The sequence below is a fragment of the Halichoerus grypus genome, chromosome 4 (assembly GCF_964656455.1).
Source record: "Halichoerus grypus chromosome 4, mHalGry1.hap1.1, whole genome shotgun sequence".
NCBI lineage: Eukaryota > Metazoa > Chordata > Mammalia > Carnivora > Phocidae > Halichoerus > Halichoerus grypus.
In genome coordinates, this window is record NC_135715.1 from 57,810,443 (window position 1) to 57,835,458 (window position 25,016).

Genomic DNA, 25,016 nt, shown 5'->3' on the forward strand with positions numbered 1-25,016 from the left:
CTTCGTGTCCCTGTCCTGGCCCCTCGCTTCCTTTGCTGGCTGGGGAGCTCACTCACCAGCACTTACGGGACGAGGCTGCAGGCGCGGACCCGCCATAGCGGGGCGCCCCCCCACCCCCCACCCCCCCCCGCGCGTGCAGGCCGAACACAGGGCCGGCCTCCCAAGCCGCTTTCCCGCGCCACGGCCGCTGAGCGGCATTGAGGGCAATCAGGTGGGGTTATTTTCATGAACGCTGAGTAATTTTGTTTCTTTACCTCCTCCTCTAGGTTGAATGGTGTCCCCCCCGCCCCCAGATTCATAGGTTGATGCCCTAACCTCAGAATCTAACAGTATTTGGAGGAAGGGCCTTTACAGAAGTCATCAAGTTAAAATGAGGGTCATTAGGGTGAGCCTAATGCGGTATGACTGGTGTCCTTATAAAAACGGGGCATTTGGACACAGACATGCACACAGGAAGGGCCCCACGGAAAGACTGGGGAGACCCTAGCCCCAAGCGGGGGAATGCCGAAGACTGCCAGCAAACCCCCGAAGTTGGAGGACGGGCATGAAGTCTCCCCTAGGAGAAACGCACCCTGACAACCGCTGGGCCGTGGACTTCGGCCTCCAGAACTGGGGGAGAATACGTGTCTGTTGTTGAGGTCACTCAGCGTGTGGCACTTTGTTACAGGAGCCCTAGCACACTAACAACCCCCCCCTTCCAGGTGGGCTTTCGAGCTATCACGAGAGTGAACAAATGCTGGGTGGCGAGACTAAAATGCTGTGCTGCGTTTGTGATTCACTGTAGCAGGATTTCAATATCTGGTACACAACAACATAATGATTTTTAAAATCGTTATGCTAGGAGAAAGAAGCCAGGCACAAAAGATTACACTTTTCCATTTAAATGACATGAATTCCATTAACATAAAGTTTTAGAAAATGCTAACTGATCTAGAGTGACTGAAAGATCAGTGCTTGCCCCAGGCCTGGGGCATGAGGGACCTTTGAGGGGTGACAGAAACGTTCTGTATCTTGATTTAGGGCAGTGGTTTCACAGGCATAAATATATATGTCAAAGCTCCTCAAACTGCACACTTCAAATGGATGCAGCTCATTGGCTCAGAAATTAATACACCAATAATCTGATTTTTGTCATCTGTGTTAACTTTACCCCAGACTTTGTTGTCCTGCAAAAGCCTCACCTTCTTTTTTCCGAGCATCTCAAAGTTCACTATCCCACAACCGATGAGGGGGGTGACAAAGCTCAGTTCCTAGGCGGGGAAGGCCCCTTCTGTGGAAGCGGCCCACGCGGTGCTCAAAGCCCAGAACACGCTCGCCGAGCTTCAGCTGGCTGCCCAACACCAAGGTGCACAGACCACCTGCAAGGTCTCTACGGAAGCCGAGAGTCCTCACTCCCTGATGCCCCCTCCCCCCCCGGGCTCTCACTACACCGGCCCCCCCGTTAGTTCTCATTTCTCGTGTCACGCATACCGTGTCTCCCTGGCTGCACTGTATGCTCGTAGGGCAAAATCAGCCTTACTTAGCATAGTTCTGTGAACACCTAGAACATATGAATGTATTTATTTCAATTCTCAAAATCAATGATTCCTTACCTAATTTTGAGAAGGACTTTATGTGCATAAATGTACTTTCCATCCACCAGGAACTTCAGGTCGGCCGTGTTGGGGTTGTCAAATTCCCTCTTGAGCGACTCGGCCACTGTAAGGTGGTCGTCGGGTTCTGAGAGAGGAACACCAAACGTTTCTAGGGTTAACTACAGACACAGAGAAAACGCAGGCCAGAACATAGCACTGCTCTGTGGACTCTCATGAAAATACCCGAAATACATGACCAACGGAGCAATGCTTTTTTCCCCTAAATACGGATTTTCACATCTCTACCATCAAGGATAAGAGCCTCACACACATCTGCTTGTAAATCTGGCAAACCAACAACTAAAAAGCCCCAAAGGGTTCCACTCAATGAAATTTTTGCATGTTTCAGTAAATAGACTGGCTAAAAATGAAACATATAGTTTCCCAGGAAAATTAAAAGCAGTCAAATAAAATTGCTTTTAATGTAGTATGTGATGTTGCTTTCTGATTCTTTCAGGAAAAATTAATCCATCAAATTAGCTTCCTTTCACAGGAGCCCATTAGACAGAAATCAATTGTATGATACTGCACCTAAAAAAGTCCTTACTATCACAACAGAAAGCACCAGAGCTGCCTTCCTAGCGTCAGGCCAGCACCCAGAGGGAAAAAGACTGCTCACCCACGGACAGGAGGCGCCACGAGACGGCCGGCGTGGCAAAGCAGGCGAACACGTCGTCGGTGCCGGAGAAGTGGGTGAGGTGGGGCAGGATCACCGACTGGCCCCGGCACTGGCCCCACATGTACACGTGCCCGCCCTGGGTCTTGGCCGCCGACGTGTGCGCGGAGTGGCAGGCCGCGATCTCTATAATTCTAAGTTCACAAAGAAAGACCAAGTGAACACGGCAAACGGGAGAAGAAACAAGTTGATTTCTCCTTCCCTTCGCCTAAACTGATTTAAAAAAAACAACAGAAGACTTAATCTCCTAAATTTTCAGGCACCAATCAGTTATTTACATTTTAGCTATCCTTCAACGGCGCAAGTCATGAAGATCTGCTTGTTATTACCACTTCTAGCCAGTAGGCCTCCAAAAATAAGTACCATCCCATTGTGAAATGCAAGTACAATCCAAGGGGAGAGACCAAAACGAACAAATTAACCAAACACTGATCTAATTTTTTTTTTTTCTTAAAACAGGACTTAATGAAGCACGTAAAAAAGACTTGCTACTTAATGCAGGTCTTGACCCAATATCGAGAAATATTTTCATCAAAATTTCACCAATTTTAGTGTTAGATGGAGCATGCTGTGGGCCACCCCAACTCGCACTACAAACAGTAAGGTCAATAGTTCTGAGTCACTGGACTCTATCTTCAAGAGCCCAAGAAAGCAGATTTCAGAAACTGACATATGCTAGACCCTAGCCCGGTAAGTTCATGATGGCCACGGGGGTAGTTGTCTGTATACTTCTCTAATGGAAAACTCTGTTTTTGTTGATTTGGAACTAATTAATTTTCTCTAAGTATAAACCACTGTACAGATTCAGGAAACATAGCGAACTAGTTTACCCTAAGTGAGGTCACCATCCTGATTTTGTCATAGCAGACCATACTACCACCATCCTCAGACTTAGGCTCAGAACTTCAGTCATCTTTGACTTCTTCTCCCTTCTCACTTAACCACTTTTTTTCAGAATATCCAGTTGACAAATCATATAGATTCTCTCTTTGTAATTTCTCCCATCTGCCACCACCCTAGGTAAGGCACACCCCATATCTGGACCAAAGTAACGGCCTCCTTTGTCTCCCTGCCTTAGACTCTCTCTTTTCTGAACCAAACTGCACAAGGCTGGCAGGTTAACAATCCTCCGAAAACACCATTCTCATCAGTACTTTCAAACCATCAGTGGCTTCCCACAAGATAAAATCCAGACATGTGGCATTAAGACCTTCCATAATCTAGCCCTCTTTCAAATCACATTTGCCTACATACCCTATGTTCCAACACACAGATGTACTCACTGCCCCTCAATATTCTTATTCACAAAGTCCCTTGTTCAAGAATGTTCTTTCCTTTCTCTCTGCCTTAGAAATCCTGCCCATCTTTCAAGGCCCAGCTCAAATAGCCCCAAACTAAGAGGTCTCTCGTTCCCCTGAGCTCTTGAAGCACATCCTGTCTACACCACTCCAGCCTGGCCCTTATCCTCTCTGGGATGTATGTCTTACCTCTTCAGCTAGATTATAAGTTGTTGGCAGGCTGAATCACTGGCTTATTTCTCTCTAAGTGTGCTTCTCTCCTTAATATGGTGTCTTCCTAAGCAATTTATAGGTCATTTTATTGACTAATTGGGAAAGACTCAACAACACAGAGCAACTGAGGGGTGTAAGACCCCACTGACAGGCTAGCAATTGAAGGATGGAGACATCCCTCCACCACCTGTTTTAATTGGATGTTTCCCAGCCAAGGAGGGAAGATGGTCATCATACAAGCTGGAGATGGCTTGCCTCCAAATGTATTGTTTTCATGTGTGGCCCAAGCAATTTCACTGATTTATTCAAGGGCAGCTCTCAGCTCTTGAAAACAGGAGTACTAGAAACGAGGCTATGTACGATGTGCCACGGTGAAGAGCCTGGACGCTGGAGTCAAACAGAACTAAGGGTTCATCCTAGCTCTACCACTAGGCCATGTGACCGTGGGAATGTTCCCGAGCGTCTAGGAGCCTCAGTTTCATCACACTGCAAGGGTAGTACGTGAGAATTAAATGATAAAATGTCAAACACCCAGCACAGTGTCTGGTGTACAAATAGCAGCTACCAGTAGAGGCTTCTTAACAGAATTACTGCTAAGTGTTTTCAGTGGCAAAGCCTCCCTCATACAGAGACTGCACATTCCCAATGATCAGTTCAGGTGGTGACACCTTTCCTACCTGCATGGTTAAGTCAATGAATGGGCCCAAACTTCCACTATGGGCTTTACAAAAGAAACTTCCTTGCCCACACAGGGAAAATGGCCAATCCTATTTGGCTTCTCTTTTCAACAAATAAAGAAAAAAGGGGAAGGAAATAGAGTAAATATGTTTATTCAAAGAAAGGGCATCTACTATTACCCTCTACCCTCACACGTTATACCAAACGTGAGGGCAGCAACATACTTCATTTTACGTGGCTTGATGCAATGGGCAGGGGGTCAGACAGCAGCCTGTGGAGGCCAAGTTACTTAGACTCTTATCATTTTATCATCTTAAAAAAAAAAAAAAAAGGTGAGGAGAGCAGAAGACAAGGTAGCAGTCATTTCACAGCCTTGTGGTGAAGAGTAAATGAAATCAGCTACCCAGCACAGGGGACATTCAAAACCAGTCTCTTCTGGTGACTCAAGTGTTTCCAGTGGCTGCAGAAACTCTGGGAGACCACTTAAAATCTCTTTTCCCTGGTAATGTTCTATGAAAAATGTAACTGATGGAAACAGCAGTGTCCTTCTACCCAACATCAGAAAACCAGAATAATTTAATTCCTACATTCGCTTCTGGAATATCTTTATGAGCCTCCATGGAACGGGAGCAACCTTTGCCCTTACAAGAGGTGGGAACACGGCTTTGTGGAGAAAGGGTGGAACAGACCCGGCAAAGGGGTTGGGATGTGGAAGGCTGTGGAGCGCTGGCCTTCCCTACGCACGGCCTCGTGACGTTTACCTGGAGCACCTAGCAGCACACGGGAAGTCAGGGGTGGGGCACGGGCTTGGCTGACGGCAGCAGCTGCTACAGGAACAAGAGTGGAGACAGTTTAGAGGGAGCCTTCAGGTCTAAGCATGGGACCCAACCAACTGCCAAGGCTTCCTGCTGTGGCCCAAAGTCATCTGTTCTTAAATCTGATTCACACCAAGAAGCAAATTCCAAAGCTCAGATTTTCCAGTCTAATATGCAACAGACGGTGACTGTGAACTGAGCTAACCTTCACTGGCAGGATGTCTGGCATATTTCACATTTTAGTTTGCAGCCCCGTGCAATGACAAGAAGGTACTACACGTTCCTAATAAATGAGTTTTGTGTCACCTCCCCAGAATGATCCCCAACGAACGCAGCTTAATGGGTGTGGTACTAGAAACGAAAATGCAGAGAGTGAGGAAGAATGTAAAACAGAAAACAATGAGGAGAGACAAAAGGTGACTTGTGAGCGAGAAGGGAGGAGAACAAAGAATGGTAATAAGGGTCCAGAGCAGTGACTCCCAAGCTTGGCTTTGTAAGAGGCCAACATATTACCAATTATCACAAGGTGTCACAAAATTCACAGAAACACAAGGCAAAGTTAGCTTTAAATCAGTTTAACTTCAAATATGCTTTTATGAAACTTCAGGAACAAAGACAAATGCTGGTAAATCAAAGTACTGAGACTTCAGAAAGATTGGGAATGACTGGATTAGAGAGAAGAGAATCACTTTAGTCATTAAAATTACTTTTATGTGAACATAAATTGCTAACAAATGTTATTAGCATTCTTCATCAGAAGTAGAACTCTGTGGGAAAAATTTTAAAAGGTTTTCCTTGGGCTGTCATTTGAGCAAAGGATCCAGTGTAGACAGATTTTCACTTTCCACTTCTGTGAATAGGTAACCAGGACCTGGAGATCCACCCCACCCTAAATTCAATCCTTTTGTTTCTAATTAGTCAGACTTCCATGAAATGGGTCCCAAAGAGTCAGAAGTGAGTTCTTGAGAGATAAGTCATAACATATCTGCAAATTTCAGTCACTGAAAAGGGTGGGTACGTGCAAAACAAGTCCCAGCAGACTTACAAATTCCTCCCTTGCAATATTCGTGTGGTGGAGAGCCTGCAAACTCAGGGATGACCACAGCGAATTCAGGCATGGAAAAGAGAAAAGCAGGAATATCTCCTTCAAAACATTCATCCATGATATTTAGAGCCCAAATAATGATTATGTGGACAACAGTGAGCATGCAAGTGTGTAGCTATTTCCACGTTTTTTTTTTACATTTATAATTCAAAATTTGAAAAAAGTCAAAAAGATTTTTTTAAAAAATTGAGTTTTTAAAATAGACAAAAAAGCAGTACTCTCAAATACCAGGTAAGGAGCTGACACTCCATAACTCCCATGCCCTGCTTTTCTGCCTCTCCTGCCTCCCCCACCACGCTGCCCTATAATCCATCTGGCCCAGCGTGACTAGAGTCAGAAGACCTGGCGCTCATTCTGGGGTGATCGGGGACCAGCAGTGCAACGTGGGGCAAGTTGCCGGTGGGCAGATAGCAGTGGATTTGGCAAGTCCAGTTGCAGATGAGTTAAAATGTATGTGAAGTGTGACAGCAGCAGAAAAATGGTAAAGTGCCATACAAATATGTTGTTCTTATTTCCATGACACCTTTACTTGATTCTTTAACACTTCTTTGTTGTGTGTCTAAATACTAAACGTCCCTACTGACTGGATTTGCTAAACTGAGGCAGTTTTGTGATTGTTCAAAGCCTCAAGACTGTCCCTTCTCTTTCCACTGAGTAGCTCTGAGCTACCTTGAAGGGAAATGCAAATAGCATGGCTGTGTGCATGTATGCACACCCACCGGTTCCGGCCTCCAGTCCCTCTCCTCCTCCCCAGGCCTTAAGAGGTCCAGGGTCTTATCCTAAGATTTTGGGGAAAGAAACCAAAAACAGGTCTTTTTTTTAACCTATTTGACACAGGTTAAATAAAATTAGCCAAGCTTATAACACTCAAATGAAAACAAGTGGGTTGAAAATGACAATCTTGTTCTTCACTTCCGTTGTTAAATATTCCAACAGGAAAATATAAAAGAATTGTATAAAAATGCAAGATAATCTATGTGTCCATATATTTACTTTAAAATCAGATTTAACAAAAATTAATATGCACAATAAAAAAGGAAATATAGTAATTTCTACAATGATTACAACCCTGGTTTAACAGAAAGACTAATGAAATAATTTAAAAAATGTAGAATGAAAAGGCAGTGATATAGCCATGTTTGAGACACTCAAAAGGCTTTCAGAAATAGTAGGATAATTTGGGGAAAAATTCTGGATTTTTTTTAATTAGCAAATTACTTAATACAACCTTGCAAAGAAGTGGGCAAAACTAAGTCTTAATTTTCTAACCATTTTACATGTCCCCATAGTGATAGCTTAGGAGCTAAAATAATGAGACAGTCCTATCCTTTCAACTGGCACATTTTATAAGTAGCTGAGTGAATAGCTTTATACCCTACCCTATTTGAGACACTTTCATTTTCCTAAGCCACAGAAGATTGACCTCAAGTGTTATTCAACTTCCTCTTAAGAATATAAAACCGAAAACAATAAGGAGGAGGAAAAGGTAATTTGTGAGGGAGAAGAATAAAGTAGGATAGTTATTGAAGGTTTAGTCCTTGTGGTTAGTGTAGAGTAGCTGAAATATGAGTAAGTGAAAGTAGAATATTTAACATACAAACTCCCCAACAGTTCAAAAGCCAATTTTATTTTATTTATTTATTTTTAAAAGACTTATTTATTTATTTTAGAGAGAGAGCGAGCATGAGTGTGGGGAGGGGCAGAGGGAGAGAGAATCCTCAAGCAGACTCCCCACTGAGCGCGGAGCCCGATGACGGGCTTGATCCCAGGACCCTGAGATCATGACCCAAGCTGAAAATAAGAGTCGGCTGCTCAACCGAGCCACTCAGGTGCCTCCAAAAGCCAATTTTAAAAAGGAATGAATGTTCTCATGAAAGAATATTCTAATATTAGCAGCAAGTTCCCCACAATTCTATATCATGTCTACGTTCTGTTTTATCACTAAAGAACATGCAAGTTATTTTGAAAATGCACGTATTACCTGTCCTTTTCCATGAAGATAGGCGCAGGATAGGACTGGTTACTTTTATTGCCAATGCCCAACTGGCCATAAGAATTTGCACCCCAAGCATACACTTGGCCTTCATCTGTTAACACTAATGTGTGTGCGTAGCCACAGGCAACCTGGAAAGAGAAAAACCAAATCCACTTAGGCCTGCAAATATGCTTTCACAAGATAGGTTAAGAATCAAAGATGCAAAAAAAAAAAAAAAAAAAAAGAAGAGGCAGCCTGCTCAGAGAGGCAAAACATTAAGGTAACCAGTACTTGCCCAGAACTAGCTTAGCCTATGTGGGGCCAAAACTGCAGTAATTTCAACATGAGTCATGGTGACATGAGTCTGGTTTGTTCAGCTTTAATATGGCATTCATCATGCTCACAGAGATCAAGGGTGTGGAGTGAATATGGAACACACTTTTACTTTTTAAGAATTTTTTTTCTTTTTTATTGTAAAAGTAAAACATGTTCAATGTTGAAAAAATGTAGAAAAGTATAAATATGAAAGTAATCTCAAGATCAGGATTATTTTTCTACTTCTATGTAGATATAGGGATATGTATCATTTCTCCATGCACCACGTCTGTATCTTTGTTTTTACTTGACATCACATAGCACTATTTCCATATCATTAAAAACCTTTTGTAAACATCATTTCCATTCATACAGATTTAGTATAATTTATTTAACCATTAACTTATTTGATTAGATAAATTATGCTACATCTATTATTTATTTATTGAAGTTAGCATTTTTTTTTTTCTTTCTCTCTTTCTTCTTTTGTTATATCTTCTCCAATAGTTCTGTAAGTGTCTTCCTTTTTGGTTCCTTAGGATAATACCCTAGGAATAAAATTATAGAACAAAGGGTATAAATATTTTCAAGGCTCTTGATATATACTGCCAAAGTTTCCCTGGAAAAGATCGTAACAATTTACGTTCCAACAGCTATGTATGAGAGTGGCCCAGAAACATAAATTTCCTGATGAACATATACAACTTAATTCAGGGAAATAGAGCTTTAGCCTTTACTTCAGTGAAGAAAACAACAAGCAGCTAAACTTTTCATCTGCCAAGAAAACTGCGTCCATTGTTATCTTTGCCACTAAAGACTTAAAAACAGGCACATATAAACGATTGTGGACATACCCGCTGGACACGAATGCCTTGCAGAGCTGCTATTCTACAGGGAGTTGGCTGGTTGCCGCTACTGCCGAGTCCAAGCTGCCCATTTCCATTGTAACCCCAGACATAGACCTGAAGGAAAACCAGAGATTCAGCGCCCATGAAACACAGAAGCGAGCGAGCTCTCTGTTGAGAAACATGCCATGTCAGTATCACACTGGTAAGGCAAACGGGTTTTTTTAAACAACATACGAAACAACTTTCTTACCTCCCCAGTGTTCACCACTGCCATTGAACACATCTGCCCACATGCTATGTTCACAACTACTTTATTCTGTAAGCAGCCCGTGACTCTTCGAGGGATCGGCTGATTGGCTGTTGATCCAGATCCTACCTGCCCGGAGTTGTTATAACCCCAGGCAAATACCTGGGAATTAAAAAATGAAACACGCTAACTTATAAAGTGTCTCAAATGGACACTAACATGTACTTATAGTGTCTCATCTTCGCTCTCAAAGTGCTGGATATGCATAAATTCTCACACCACAGGCAGAGAAGTTTTTATAAAATTCATTCCTACAAAATGCATTACTTGATAAAATTAGGTTATCAGTATTATCTACACAAATAGCAATAATTCTGTTCAGATATCACATAATATTATTAAAATATCAACTTTACCTTAGCCATGTTTTCCAGCATTTTGGGATTTTTCTTTTTGTAAATAAAACCCTTGAGTATAGCAATATAGAAGGAACATTACAGCCTTTTAAATCTTGCAGTTACAGAAATCCCTACTACATAAAGGTACACTTCATGATATAACCACCAGGACTATGAATTGCTAACAAGAATAAGACTGAATTTGAGGAAGATGGTTATTTTAATCAAATGATCATATTTCTAAGACTGCTATAAGAATTTATATAATCTTACTGAAAAAAATCAATGAGATTTATGCTAATTATTCTCACCTCTCCATCAGATGTTAGCACCAAAGAATGGTAAGACCCACAGGCAACTTCAGTGACTTGTTTGTTTGACAGATTAGTAGAAATATGACAGGGCACTAAACCATGATTAGTTGTCCCATTGCCCAGCTGGCTATAAGCATTATGACCCCAGGTAAAGACTTCTCCTTCTGAAAATAAAAAGAAATACAACCAGCTTTCAAAACAGCTACTTTATTATATGAACATATATATTGCACACCTCCATGAATGAAAACTAAAAATTCACGTGCAAAAGCACCAAACTCATTCTACAAAAGAATACATTTGGAAAATATAAACTATATTCTATCTCAAAGCAACAAGATGAAATTTAAATGGATGCAATTATAATAGCTGGATGATAGGTTTTTAATAAACAGCAGAAAAATGCTACTAAGAGTAATGGGAAGAAACATCAGATGGAAAGTCAAAAGACTGTAAGATCATTTAACTTCTCTGGGCCTATTTTCTTATCTATAAAATGATCATCAAGTTAATTTTAAAATTGTTATTATATTATTTATTGTGTAGTATAATACATATTCAGAAAAGTTCATAAATATATATGCAGTTTTATAAATAATTATAAAGCACATACCCATGTACTACCACTCAGGTCAAGAAATACAACCCGATGCTCACTCCAAAAGTTCCCCATATATAATCTTGAATAAGAGAATTCAGTTTTTCCTGTTCTCGAACTTCAAATAAATGAAATCATATAGTATATACTCCTTTTGTCTGTATTTTCTACTATATTATCTCTTTGTGTTACATTCCAGATAATTTCTTCTAATCTTCCAGTTTATTAATTTTCTTTTGATGCATCTAAACTGCTATAAAACTTGCCCACTGAGCTTTTCATTTTGATAATTATATTGTTTATTTGGTTCTTTTTCAAATCTTCTTTGATCTCTGCAGGTATCTTCAAGCTCATTTTGTACTTTTTCAAACACAGTAAATATAGTCATCTTGTAACTAGTATCTGATAATTCTAATATCTGATACTTAGTAGTCAGTTTTTGCTGTCTTTTTTTTTTTTTTGCTGGTTCTTATTCATGGTGCCTTGTTTCCTCATGTACCTGGTTATCTTTGACTACGTGCTACTAATTGTCACTGAACACTCATTTTTCATTGGCATCATATTTCCTCGGTCCTAGGATGAAGGTACCTTCCTCTAGAAAGTACCTGCATTAACTTCTGTGATGCCATTAAGGCACTTAAAGTTACTTCTTTAATAAATCCAAGGCTTGAGATTTCTTGGACCGCCCAGTCTGATGTGAACTGGAATACAAATCCATGATTACAACCCTTTGGGGAGAGGTTTTCTTTCTTTGTTCCTCCTTGCTTTGCTCACAGCCAAGGATTTTTCTTTCCAGGGTTTTACAGATGGGAGAGCTAGCCCATCCTTGCCCCTAGATTGTAGCCCTTTGTGGACCTAGCATAACATGTTAGGTCTCTGACTCATGATCCCTTCTACCTCATGAGTACATCAAACCACAACTCCATTTAATTGGAGAGGGAGATGCCCTTAAGGCAAAACTAGCTCTAAGTTCCCCTTTAACCTTAGTTCACACTTTCTCTTAAATATGATCCAATAATTCCTCTCTGCCTTGTCAGTGCTTTGATGCCTCAATGAAAAAAAAATTAAATATTTTATCTAGAATTTTTGGTTGTTTCCAGTGAAGAAGTGGTCCAAAAAAATCTAGCCTATTACTGGCAACCAAAATTCCCGAAAATTTATATTTTCATTTATAAACTTTATTTTCAGTTCAAAGAATACTAATAAAATGAATACCCAGCTTAAGAAAAACTCTAAGGTATGATTTAATTATAACATCCTATTAGTGTGAATTCATGAAATAGCCATGAAAGTATTTAATTCCTTATACTACTAATATCAAATATAGCCATCAGTCACTGTTGATGGTCAGAATCCCAGAGTGCTAGGAGTTAGAGGGCATCTTGGACTTTAGCACTAGTGTCTTATTTCATAGATCAGGGATCTCAGGTTCAGAAGGTCCAGAGTGAATTCAGCATTTTAATGCAAAATAGTTCAACTTTTAAAGTATAAACAAAAGGGGCTTACGGGGCTTGCAGCCCTGTCATTCTCACATCAAAAGTGCCAATAATTGCTAAATTCCATCCGCTCCATTATCTTACTCTGATATCCAGATAGGTTCATATTTCCTGTTGTCCAAAGTAGAGTCAAGTTCACAGGGCAGAGCCAGAAACTCCTACCCAATCAAAAAGTATGTTCTCGGTTTAAGGGGTGGTCCTAAGTCTTGTTTCTCAATAAATAAGGCAGTGGCTAAAATTCTACCCTGTGTCCCTAAGTTACCTGTTGTTGCAAGGACAATATGGGGGCCACTCCCATAGCTGAGGCAGGCTATTTTTTTGCCACTTAAAGAATCCAGTCTCCGAGGCTCGATGGTACTCTGGACGTCACCTAATCCCAAACAACCAGAGCAGTTTGTGCCAAGCACAAAAATCTGTGGGAAAGACCACTGTTAGTTCGAGCACTTCTATTTCTGACAAACCCATAATTATTGCTTCGTTGTGTAACATTATATAACATATAAGAATCTACCCTCCATGCTTTTCTTAAAATCTTAATTCCTTGGTTCCCCCCAAGATCTTCAGCTTAGCAAATCCATTACTGTAAGTGGCTGAATTTTTTCTTCAAAATTTACCTCATCATTTACTGTAGTATACAAAACTTCATTTCCAGCACTGCCAAAGACACAGGCCTGACGAATTAACTGCAATTCTTCCTCAGAACAAAGGGAGAAAATTGGCCACTTTCCCACATCTAACATCTTCAAAGATGATAGAGTAGCCTGTACTGGCTGAAAAGGAAAAATAAATAAACAAATAAATAAAATTTAAAAATATGTGTGTGTGTATATATAAATATACACATTAAGACTATTAATTAAAAAATGCTTCTTTTTTCCTTCCCCTTTTCCTTCTGTGGAAGTCAGCACCGGCTCAGGGAGGGCCGGCTCTATTTTCGAGAGGCCCCTCACAGCTACGGGAACTGTCTTGACGAGCCCACTGCTTCAGTCCTGCTCTCACAGCAACCAAGGGCCAGAGACCCCGGCTGGGATCAGATCTCACCTGCTCATTTTCCTCAGGGCCACAAGAATCGTCTAAGGCTGACCTCTGTACTTTCAGTGCTGGCTATGTCTTAAACGTAGCTCTGGAAACTAGGCTGGTTGGAAAGGCAGGAAAAACGGAGAGAGAGAGAGCACTGCGATTTCCTCAGCCGCCTGAGTCTTGACGAAACACGTTCTTGGAAAAGAACAATGCTAAAGGTGACACCAAGGAACCGGTCCAGGAGTTCCGGTTCTGGGGTCTGTTCTGACCATCAGTTGAGCAGTTAGTGGCTTCCCTCACCACCAGCCCCCCACTCAGGTTTGGGGATTGGTAGGAATATACACCCAGAAAGTACGTATTTGTTTGCTAGGGCTGCCACAGCAAAGTACCACAAGGTGAGTGGCTTACACCAAAGAAATTTATTTTCTCACAGTTCTGGAGGCTAGGAGTTCAAAATCAAGGTACCGCCTTCTTGTGTCTTCACATCATCTCGCTCTATGCATGTCTGCCTCTGGGCCCAAACTGCCCCATTTCATAAGGACACCAATCATACTGGATTAGAACTCACCATAATAACCTCATCTTAACTAATCACATCTGCAATGACCCCATTTCCAAATAAGGTCACCTTCTGAGGTACTGGGGCATCTTAGTGCATTTGGGTTGCTCTAACAGATGCCAGACTGGGTGGCTTATAAACAGCAAAAATTTACTTCTCACAGTCCCGCAGACTGGGAATCCAAGATCAAAGCACCAATATGCTCGTGTTCTGATGAGGGCCCCCTTCCTGCTTCATAGCCATTGCCTTTTCACCATGTCCTCATGGGGCGGGGGGAGGGGCTAGGGATCTCTCTGGAGACCCTTTTATAAAGCACTGATCCCATTCATGAGGGTTCCACCCTCATGACTTAAGCACTTCCCAAAGTCCCCCCTCTTCTAATAACCCAAACTTTGGGGGTTAGGATTTCAACATATAAATTGGGGCTGGGGGAACACATTTAAACCCATAAGAGTGAACGTTAAGATCATAAGCACCTGTGCTCTCATAAGAGCAAGCAATGTGGACACTGTAAAGCTGTTTTAAAGAGAGCTTTTATTTATTTGCTATCCTGGGAACATTTTTCATACGTGCTTCCCAGCTTTCAAAAATTTGAGGATTAATATAAGATGCATAAACAGCCAACGTGTCTTTCAAATGGCATGTCTGGCCCTTTCTCTTAATCACCATACTCCTGCTTAATTTAAAGGACCAAAGGATTTTCTAAGGCCTATCTTTCCTATCAGTTATTAAGTCAACCTTACCAAGAAAGAGTTCTGGTAGAAAGCTGATTGGACTAGCTACTTATTTTCTACAGACCTGAAAGCATATTTGTCCCACCCACTTTGGGAGTCAGGTAACTCTGTGTGTACGTACACACACACACACACACACACACACACACACATTATAATGACTTGGCTCACAAGATGATGGAGACTCAGAAGTCCCATGATCTGCATCTGCAAGCTGGAGACCCAGGAGAGCTGTTAGCATAATGTAGTGAGTCTAAAGGCCTGAGAACCAGAGGAGACAGTGACGTACATCTCAGTCTGAGGGCAGGAAAAGATGAAGTGAAATGACCACGATCAATCGGTGAAACAGGAAAAAAAGGAATGAATTCCTCCTTCCTCCACCTTTTGTTCTATTCAGTTCCTTAACAGCTTGGATGATGCCTACCCACACTGGGGAGGGCAAACCATTTACTGAGTTCCCCAAATCAAAAGCTCTTCTCGTCTGGAAACACCCTCACAGACACACCCAGAAGCAGTGTGTAATCTGGCACCAGTGGCCCACTCAAGCTGACACATCAAATTAAGCAACACACCATGCAAAGGAGCCCATGTGGTCATGGAGGCAGAGACTAGAGCAATCCACCTCTAGGGCCACGAACACCAAGGACTGACAGGAGCCTCCAGAAGTTGGGAAGAAGAAAGGAAGCCTTCTTCCCTAGATCCTTCAGAAAGCATGGCCCTGCTAACACCTTACTTTCAGACTTCTAGTCTCCAGAACTGTAAAAGAATAAATTTCTATTGCTTTAAGCCACACAGTTTGTGGTACTTTTTAAAGGCAGCCCTAAGAAAGTAATAAAGAGGGTAGGCAGCTTGTAACTGCTCACAGCATCATCCTGAGTTAATGTCAGCGCCTGAACCAGGATGAGCTCCCCTGATGCCAAAGCCAGTCACCGTCCCTCAGCATGCCACTCAAGTTCTAGGACCGTGTCTGGAGAATGAAGTCCTCTGTTATCTTTGGGGCAGCACTCAAGGCCACTACAGAGCTAAGGGCAGAATCTCTCGTTATGTTAGCTTTTAGTCTAAGCTTCTACTGTAAATTACATACCTCCTTATATCCTGAAGGAATCTTATCTTCTCTGGGGTCTGCATTTTAATTTTTTTTCCTATTTAAAAATGTCTATAAATTTCAAAAAGAACAACGTTTGGGATGTGGCATCAAATATTTATAGATGAGCTAATGTGCTAGTTAAAAGAATTCTTACATATTATTTCTAATCTTCACAATTGTAGGGCATAGATATTGCTATCCTCATTTTAAATACAAGGAAACTGAGGCACAGAAAGACTAAGTAATCCCCCAAGATCACTTGCGTCTAAAGCCTGCTTTCCACACATCACATGTTGCAGAGAAAAAAAGTTCACATAAAAAGTTATACCACTGGTAGATCTAATTTACAATTGCAGGGCTTTTGCTGTTCTCATCCAGTCCTTGACGAACAGGGCAATAATACACACTGTGGGTTACCTTCCACGAACAGGGCGGATGGCAATATACAAAGAGAAAATAAGCACTCCTATCTCATTTTTTCCTTTCAAGCAGATTTTTGGATTTCAACCTGCCCTGCTACAAAAATCAAGTGATTTCTTAGATGCCTAGAATCAGGTTGTAAATCCAATAAGCTCCTAAACACCTGTCTACAAATCATTAGTTCTGAACTTTCTTCCTGGCTCACCTGTACCAAACCTCTAGTACCCACCCCAGGACTCTACTAACCACTGGGATTCTAGTGTGTGTGTGTGTGTGTGTGTGTGTGTGTGTGTGTGTGTGTGTGTGTGTTGAAGTGTTACCTGAATTCATACATCTGTTAAAGGATGTCACAAGTCAAAAGAACATCAGGTGTGGACAGTATCATTGAACATGTATTGAGGGCAAGATACTAAAGGTATAAAAATGAAACATAATCACTCCCTTCAAGGAGCTCACAATTTAATAAAAAACAAATACTTACAATATAACCTTGGGTACAAGGGAGGTGTGACTACGCTGCTTTTAAATGTCTGTCAGAAGGCTGGCTCATGGAGGTGAATCATCAAAAATTCTTCTTTTCTAAGTCTTGTGGGAGAGTTATCTCATGGAGGAACTTATGACTTAATTTATGAAAGGCACACATTTACACTTTTCTGAGGTAAATATTTCATATCAGTCTCAAGGAATTGTAGCATCTTTGTTCTCAGAAGAAAAATGTTTCTCTGCAATGCACTCATGAGTGTGTATAGCTGTACACATTATATATATTGTAAACATGTACATATACTGTACGCATACGTATACTTTGTACATATAACAGGAGCGCAGGGAGCACAGAATTCACACACAGCACCTGTAGGTGAAGCATCCACCCTGCATGACAGCAACTCTGCAGAAGGAGCCCAACCACCTCTGTGCCCAACTGTTACGTAAGGGACCGGCTGAGCAGGAGCCCAGGGCGGGCAACAGAAACATCTGCAGGGGGGGAAAGCACTACCAGGGAGTGAGAGTTTGACAGCATACACGAGAAGTCATCAAGATCGTGTCCCTAGAATTCAGTCCTAATATGGCCCAGGTAGCCCTCCTTCCTGCATGTACTCCTACTATATAGGCGGTAACTATCCCTGGCCAGCTTTCCTTTCCTTTCCTTTCCATCCAGCCCCCCCCCCTCATCTTTCACTGGCATCTGTTTGCGAAATGCAAAGTGGTGAAATTTTAATATTAGCTCAAGGAAAATATAATTAAGGAAACACAGCTCCATAAAATTAGAGACCAAGATGCATTTTATTACTCCTTTGAGTATGTCCTACCTATATAACTCTGTCTCTCCAGCCAAAGGAAGAATTGAACAGATTATGATACTTCACTTAACTCTAGACAACTAAGTTGTCACAATTAAGTTTAAAATACAGCACATAGAAACAGAACCAAAATTACCTGTTGGGCATGACTAACAAAAAAAATTATTTAAAGAAACCCACCAACACCTTGCCTTTGCAGGACTTCCTGGCAATGTAACGCTTTATATCTAATAGTCATTTCATCACTAATTCTGTTAGTCTATTTCTTTTATTTTACTAAATTTGTTCTTTCCGGGAAAAATTAGGAATTTTTCTATTAACATTTTAGAAGATTCTCAAGTTCTATGTATTACTTTTGTAAGCTACTTTTGTATTGTCCTATAAGGGCTCACATGGTAATACTATGGTTTGGTTTCAGAAGTTTTGCATCTTTGTACATTATGCTGGCTTTGTATAATTATTTACATCTTTTATTGTGCTTTGATCATATAATTATTTACATCTTTTGTTGTGTTTTGACCATACTTTATTTAAAAACAGCAGAAAACAGAAAAATGAAAATTAATAGTGGCAGTTAATATTAAGCTCTTAGTAATGAAGAACAGATAGTGTGTCAATTTAATAAAATTAACACAAGATGGAAATCAATATGCATGCTGAAAGATGTGAAACTTTTAACACAGTTGGACACATCGGACTTGAGCTGGTTGACTGTAATGTTGAGCTGTGATGGAAAAGGAGTAAGTTAAAGAACCAATGATGAATTAAGAATATGTCATCTAAGATTAGGTATTTTATAATTTTGTTAAATCTCTGGGAATGAAGTAAACATTGATCAACTCAGACCCTTCTGCAGGACGGTATTATCTGTGAAAGTAGGGATGGTCTGTACTCCTCATCCAGCTCCAACAGCACAATCTCTGGGAACCCTGCTCTACCCCTCAGATAATACCACAGCTTTCTGCTGGCCCCTTTAGCATTCTATATACCCACAATAATTATCTGTTTGCATCTGAGGCACTACATTGTGAGCCCCTCAAAGACAGATACTATCTCACTGTTCTTCCTGTTGGGTGACCAGTAGATGTTTGATATGTATTTCATGCAACAGAAAATACATGGCCCAAAGGCATGATTTTTTTTCTAACCTTGCCACTTTCTCCATAGGAAAGGGAAAGCTCTTCTTCCATATGGACTCAGTCCTGTGCAGTCCCCTAAGGAAAAAGTATGTGGTAAAATCAGGATCCCGTATGTCTAATGAAACTAGGCAGGTTAAAATGATTTTACTTCCAATTAACAGAGAAAATAAGCTAAGCTCAAATATGGTGAAGGGAAGATAAGGGAATTAAGGTTTGGGCCTGAGAGTTAATAGCTATAAAACCCAAAAGGTGTTTTAACTGTTCTGGAACTATCATATGGTCTCCTATGGGACTCCTCCTGCAAAGGTCTGGAAAAGTCATCCCAGGATAAAGGAAGATTCTTAAATCTGTAAGGAAATAAGTAGAAAATTTTCATTTTATAGTTGACCTACCATAAGTAAGAAAAAATAAATTTTAGACCTTGGTCAAATTTTCCCTGGGATTGGAAAGTTCCAAATCACTGTGAAGAGCAGACTTAGCAGTTCTCAGCTCCACTGAAGAGTATATGATTTGCTAAGCTGGGGGGAAAAAATAAGGAGGAATGAATGAAAAAATGAAAGGATGAAGAATGAATATGGCTTTGTTTATCCTAGACCTTAGCAACAAACCTCCAACAACAGCCACCAAGTATGCACCAACAGTACTCAGTGTTCTCGCCTTAATTAACCATCTCCACAATGACTACTTTCTACCACATAAAAGTAACCGCAGAAGCAACTCTATCAAAAGACATGCAGCATGGGCTCTCGCTTCAATCAAAGGACCCCCTTTAATATTTCTCGCAGGGCAGGTCTGCACTGCGGTTCAATCATTACACAGTTAACTATCTCATCACTAAAAATAAATATGAATAAATATTCTCTCTCCTCCCAAAAGCAATTGAATGAAATTATATTTAATAATGTTGATATTTCTGATTTATTAGTTTGGGTTCTATTTACCCAAATACAATCCACATTTCAAGGGCTAACATCAGAACATTTTATCTGATATTATCTACAAGCAGTTAGAACCTTATAATAGACAGATAAAAACAATAATCAAAATAAGGTGAAGTCTTAACAGTGTTCCTTATCAATGTTTTATATGCCCCTGAGGATACTGGTAAAATTTTGTTCTCCTCAGCTATAAAAAGGTCTCTCAGAATACAAGGAATAATCACATATTCAGAATAATTATAGCTCAAACTATGGCACTTGATACAAATCATTATTTTTTGTTTTTTAAAAAATTACTTATTTATTTATTTATTTAGAGAGTATGAGCAGGGGGAAGGGAAGAGGGAGAGGGACAGAATCTCAAAACCAGACTGCACACTGAGTATGGAGCCTGACGCGGGGCTCGATCTCACCACCCTAAGATCATGACCTGAGCCAGAATTAAGAGTTGGTTAATTAACCAACTGAGCCACCCAGGCACCCCCAAAATCATTATTTCTAATGTTTGGAAAAGATACTTGTTTTTAAAAGAAACAGACTTTTGTCACTTACAAACTTACAAAACTTGATCTAGTTGCCAATATGGAAAAATAATTTCATGTGACACTTATTCCTACGCGATCTGTCTTCTCTATTAATTTGCAAGCTGTTTAAGAGAGGCAACCGTGACTCATTCACTGTTATAACCACCGCAGGACATGGCTCAGAGAAGAACACAAGACTATATATATCGGTTGAAAGCATTCTTTGAATACAGCTTTTTGTATATTGGAGCATGCTTGCATCGAGGTTCTTTTCTTTTTGTTTCATCCTAACTGGAACATTTTCCACATTTACCTCAGGTTTACTAGAACAAGAAATAAAAAGAGGAGAGAGGGAAAAGAGAAAGAAGAGGAGAGGAAAAAAATTAGAGGAAGGGAAGTCAAAGGCAAGAAAAAAAAGGGAAATCAATAAGAGGAGGAAAAGGGACCAAAGAGGAAATGTCACTGCCCCTCGTTGTAATGGAGGCCACTTTTGTTCCTAGGAGAAGGGAAATCCTGCTCATACACTGAGATCCTAGAACAGCAATCCTGGGTTGTTCCCCATCCCATCCCTCTACCATTGTAGGTAACCAATTTTACTGGTTTCTGGTTTATTCTTCCTGTTTCTTTTTGCAAAAATAAGCAGATACGTGTCTGTGTTTTTATTTCCCAATTCCTCCTTATACGAAAAATAGCATACTTTATATACTCTGGCAATTTGCTTTTTTTTTTTCCCACTTAACAATATCTCCTGGAAATCACTCCTTATCAGTTAACAGAGATTTTTTTTTTTTTTAATCAGCTGAATAGCCTGTTTTTTTTTTTTTTAATCCTGGTTTTTTTAAGGAGGAAAATAAATAGCTTTTTTTGGTGTCTTTGATCAATTTCAAGTACAGTAACTCTTTAAAAATTAGAATGGTGGAACACAGGCCATTCTATTTCACTAATCAAGTTAAGACATAATTGCATGAATGGCATATTGAAATTACCATATTTCAAGAAATAACATTTATAAAATTCAATTAAGACTAAACATAAGATTAGCATAATTTCATTTTTATTGGTCAGAATGTTGTTGAAGATTTAAAAACTACTCAAGAATAATTACTATTGTACAGTACCATGAAAAAAATTGAATTCTCTAGCATTATGGAAAGTAGTTGGATTTTTTTTTTCTAACATTATTTCAATGTGATCAAACATAATAGAGAAAACTAGCTTCTCCAATTTGCACCACTTGAGGAATAGTTTATGGAATACATGTAAGGATTATAATTAGCTTCTCTTGTGATCTACACGATTTCACCAGGCTATTATTATTATTATTTTGAGAGAGAGAGAGTGTGTGAGCAGTGGGAAGGTAGGAGGGGCAAAGGGAGAGGGAGAGAATCTTAAGCAGACTGTGTGTGCTGAGCACAGAGCCCAATGCGGGGCTCGATCTCACAGACTTGAGATCATACCTGAGCCAAAATCAAGAGTCAGATGTTTAACTGACTTGAGCCACCCAGGCGCCCCTCACCAGGCTATTACTATTATCAATGTTATAGTAGTATATCAATATATAGTTCTTTTTTTTTTAGGTGTTATTTTTTTTTATTATGTTATGTTAATCACCTTTACATCATTAGTTTTTGATGTAGTGTTCCACGATTCATTGTTTGCGTGTAACACCCAGTGCTCCATGCAGTACGTGCCCTCTTTAATACCCATCACCGGGCTAACCCATCCCCCCACCCCCCTCCCCTCTAGAACCCTGTTTGTACTTCTTAAAAATCCACAATATATATACAGAATACCACATCCATGAATTCTAAATAACAGTAGCAACAATAATAACAGTTAAAATAAACAGTTACCCTGTACCAGGTATTAAGTTCCTTATATTATTAAACTTTATAATAGCCAAAAGAAACAGACACAATCATTGCCTCCATTTTATGGACATGTTTCCAAAACTTGACCAACCATCACCAACCAGTCAGGGTTAGAGCCAGTATTTGAACCCAGGACGATTTCAAAACTCCTCTCCTGGACCCTCCCCTGTATTGCAGGGATATTTTAAGTTTTCCTGTGCATGTTCCAGTTTTATTATGTACTGCCTGGTTGGGAATGTGTCATCCAAAAATTTTGTACCTGATTGTTTTAAATTTCTGGAGCCCTGTGTTCAGTCATCTTTAATCCTGTTCCTTCTAGATCCTTGTAAGATTGTCTTCTAGGATAAAGTTAATGTGACTGAAAAACATAAATACATAAATTCTATTAGAGAAAAACAGAGAAGATAAAGAATATACCATCTTGCAACTTTAACAAGCCATTATTTATCTGAGAAGTATACAGTTCAAAAATTGTATTAGCTCTATTATTAAAAAGTAAGCAGTAGAGGTGCTCAATTATTAAAAAGTTAATATTGTAAAATATAACCTTTAGATATTACACTTTGTAAGTTTTGAGACCATGCTTCAACAATTTGGACACTGTAACATACGAGAAAAAACACAGACTAAAAAAAGTTTAATTTGTAGTATGTCAACATAGAAAATGCAAGGGAAGCCATCTGGAATGTGAAAAAAGCAAAACTTTAAAACTTTTGGAAGAAAGTATAGAAAACATCTTTGTGACTCTTAGGGCAGGGAAAGATTTCTTAAATAAGACACAAAAGCATAAACCACAAAGAAAATTTACTACATTAAAACTTTTTTAAAAATATGGCATACTAAAGGATGAAATGAACAAAGGAAAACACATGCCACAGAATGGGAGAAGGTATTTTCAACATATATAACTGATGGCTTGCAAAGGATTTGCATCCAGAATTGATAAAGAATACCTAAAAATCAGTAAGAAAAAAAATCCAATTTAGAAATGGACAAAAGACAAGGCAATTCACAGAAACAATTAATAAACATATTAAAAGATGCTCAAATTCACCATGGAAATGCAATCACAGTGAGACAGATCTCACCCATCACCTCTGCAAAATCAAAGGGGGACAATTCCTAGTGTTAGTGAGGATGCAGATCAAATAGCACACTCATACTGCTATAAGAAACGTAAACTGGTATAATCACTTTAAAGAGCAACTTAACAATATTTAGGCCAGAGCAGTGTCTTTCATTCAATCTTTTTTTGATACACATATGTACCTGAAACAAAGTCTCACAAAATAATTCTTACCCTTATTATATGAGGTACTTAGGGATATCTTCTTTTCTATTTTTTCTATCTTACTCTATTCTATTCTCCCCTACTCTATCCTATTTTATCCTTTCCTATTCCATTTTTAAAAGAAAATGTTGGTCTCAACCCACTAAAATAATTTCAAGATCACTAGTAAGTCATGCCTTATAGCTTGGACAATGCTGGCCTAGACGAACTCTAGAGCATATATGCAATTGTTTGCAATGGCAAAAAAAATAGAAATAGCAAACAGAATTGATCAACAGGATTCATCAACAGAATTTATAAGCTGTGGTATGTGCATACCGTACAGCAATTAAAATAAATTATGCAGAATCAACTCAGATAAATCTCCAAAATAATTTTAGCCAAAAATCACTAAGTCACAGAATGATACATATGATACACTATTTGATAAATTATTTGATCTAATTTGATAAAGTTTAAAACATGCAAAAAACAATACTATTGGGGGCGCCTGGGTGGCTCAGATGGTTAAGCATCTGCCTTCGGCTCAGGTCATGATCCCAGGGTCCTGGGATCGAGTGCTTCTCCCTCCGCTGCTGCCTCTCTCTATCTCTCTCTCTGACTCTCATGAATAAATAAATAAAACAAAAAAAAAAAAATAAAAACAAAAACAAACCAACATAATTAAAAAAAAAAACCAATACTATTGGGTAAAGTTTAAAAACATGCAGAAAGCAATACTATTTTAATGTGTTGTGGACACTGACATAGATAGATATAGATATAGATAGCTGGACTTTGATGGGAATTTTTTTCCATAGCAAACTGTTGTTTTTTTTTTTAAGATTTTATTTATTTGAGAGAGAGAAAGAGAAAAAGAGAGAGAGAGAGAGGGAGGGATCACAAGTAGGCAGAGTTGCAGGCAGAGGGAGAGGAGAAGCAGGTTCCCCATTGAGCAGGGAGCCCAATGCGGGACTTGATCCCAGGACCCTGGGATCATGACCTGAGCCAAAGGCAGACGTTCAACCAACTGAGCCATGCAGGCACCCTTTTAGGAAAGTTGGGATGAAGGCGATGCTAAAGATAAAATTTTCCATGTAATTCTTTAATGAATTGGTATGATTTCACTTTTCCATCTGACAAGACAGTTTTCAAAATGTTAAGCTTAAATTATATTAATCATCTGAGTACAGGAGAATAAGGTTACCCAATTTTTTAAAAAGATTTTATTTATTTATTTGAGAGAGAGAGAGAGAGAATACGTGCACAAGCAGGGGTAGGGGCAGAGGTAGAGGGGGAGGCAGACTCCCCTCTGAGCAGGGAGCCCAACAAGGGCCTGGATCCCAGGCCCCTGGGATCATGACCTGAGCCAAAGGCAGACGCTCAACCAACTGAGCCACCCAGGTGCCCCAAGGTTACCCAGTGTTAAAGAAAACACAATTTGGGAATCATAATACATCCATTCTAATATTGCCTTGACCATGGACATAATAATTCAATAAGGCTTGATAATCACAATTCATAAACCATAATTTCTTTTGCC

The 25,016-nt window shown here is 39.8% G+C and overlaps 1 protein-coding gene across 15 annotated transcripts in view; it reads right to left on the reverse strand.

Moving 5' to 3' along the window:
• RCBTB2 (RCC1 and BTB domain containing protein 2) overlaps positions 1-25,016 on the reverse strand; it is a 54,264-nt gene that overhangs the window by 8,822 nt on the left and 20,426 nt on the right. For 5 of the 15 annotated variants that reach the window (XM_036099263.2, XM_036099252.2, XM_036099289.2 and 2 more), the window contains exons 2-13: positions 22,463-22,561; positions 19,263-19,388; positions 18,880-18,945; positions 13,225-13,380; positions 12,873-13,023; positions 10,514-10,680; positions 9,808-9,966; positions 9,564-9,671; positions 8,401-8,543; positions 5,261-5,326; positions 2,254-2,444; positions 1,593-1,719 (exon numbers count right to left, since the gene is read on the reverse strand). In XM_036099263.2, the coding sequence (XP_035955156.1) occupies positions 1,593-1,719; positions 2,254-2,444; positions 5,261-5,326; positions 8,401-8,543; positions 9,564-9,671; positions 9,808-9,966; positions 10,514-10,680; positions 12,873-13,023; positions 13,225-13,380; positions 18,880-18,921 (1,310 nt within the window). In that variant the 5' untranslated portion in view covers positions 18,922-18,945; positions 19,263-19,388; positions 22,463-22,561. Of the gene's footprint in view, positions 1-1,592; positions 1,720-2,253; positions 2,445-5,260; positions 5,327-8,400; positions 8,544-9,563; positions 9,672-9,807; positions 9,967-10,513; positions 10,681-12,872; positions 13,024-13,224; positions 13,381-15,094; positions 15,221-18,879; positions 18,946-19,262; positions 19,389-22,462; positions 22,562-25,016 lie in introns of those variants that run through there. The other 10 variants (XM_036099314.2, XM_036099322.2, XM_078070378.1 and 7 more) reach the window with 8 other exon arrangements.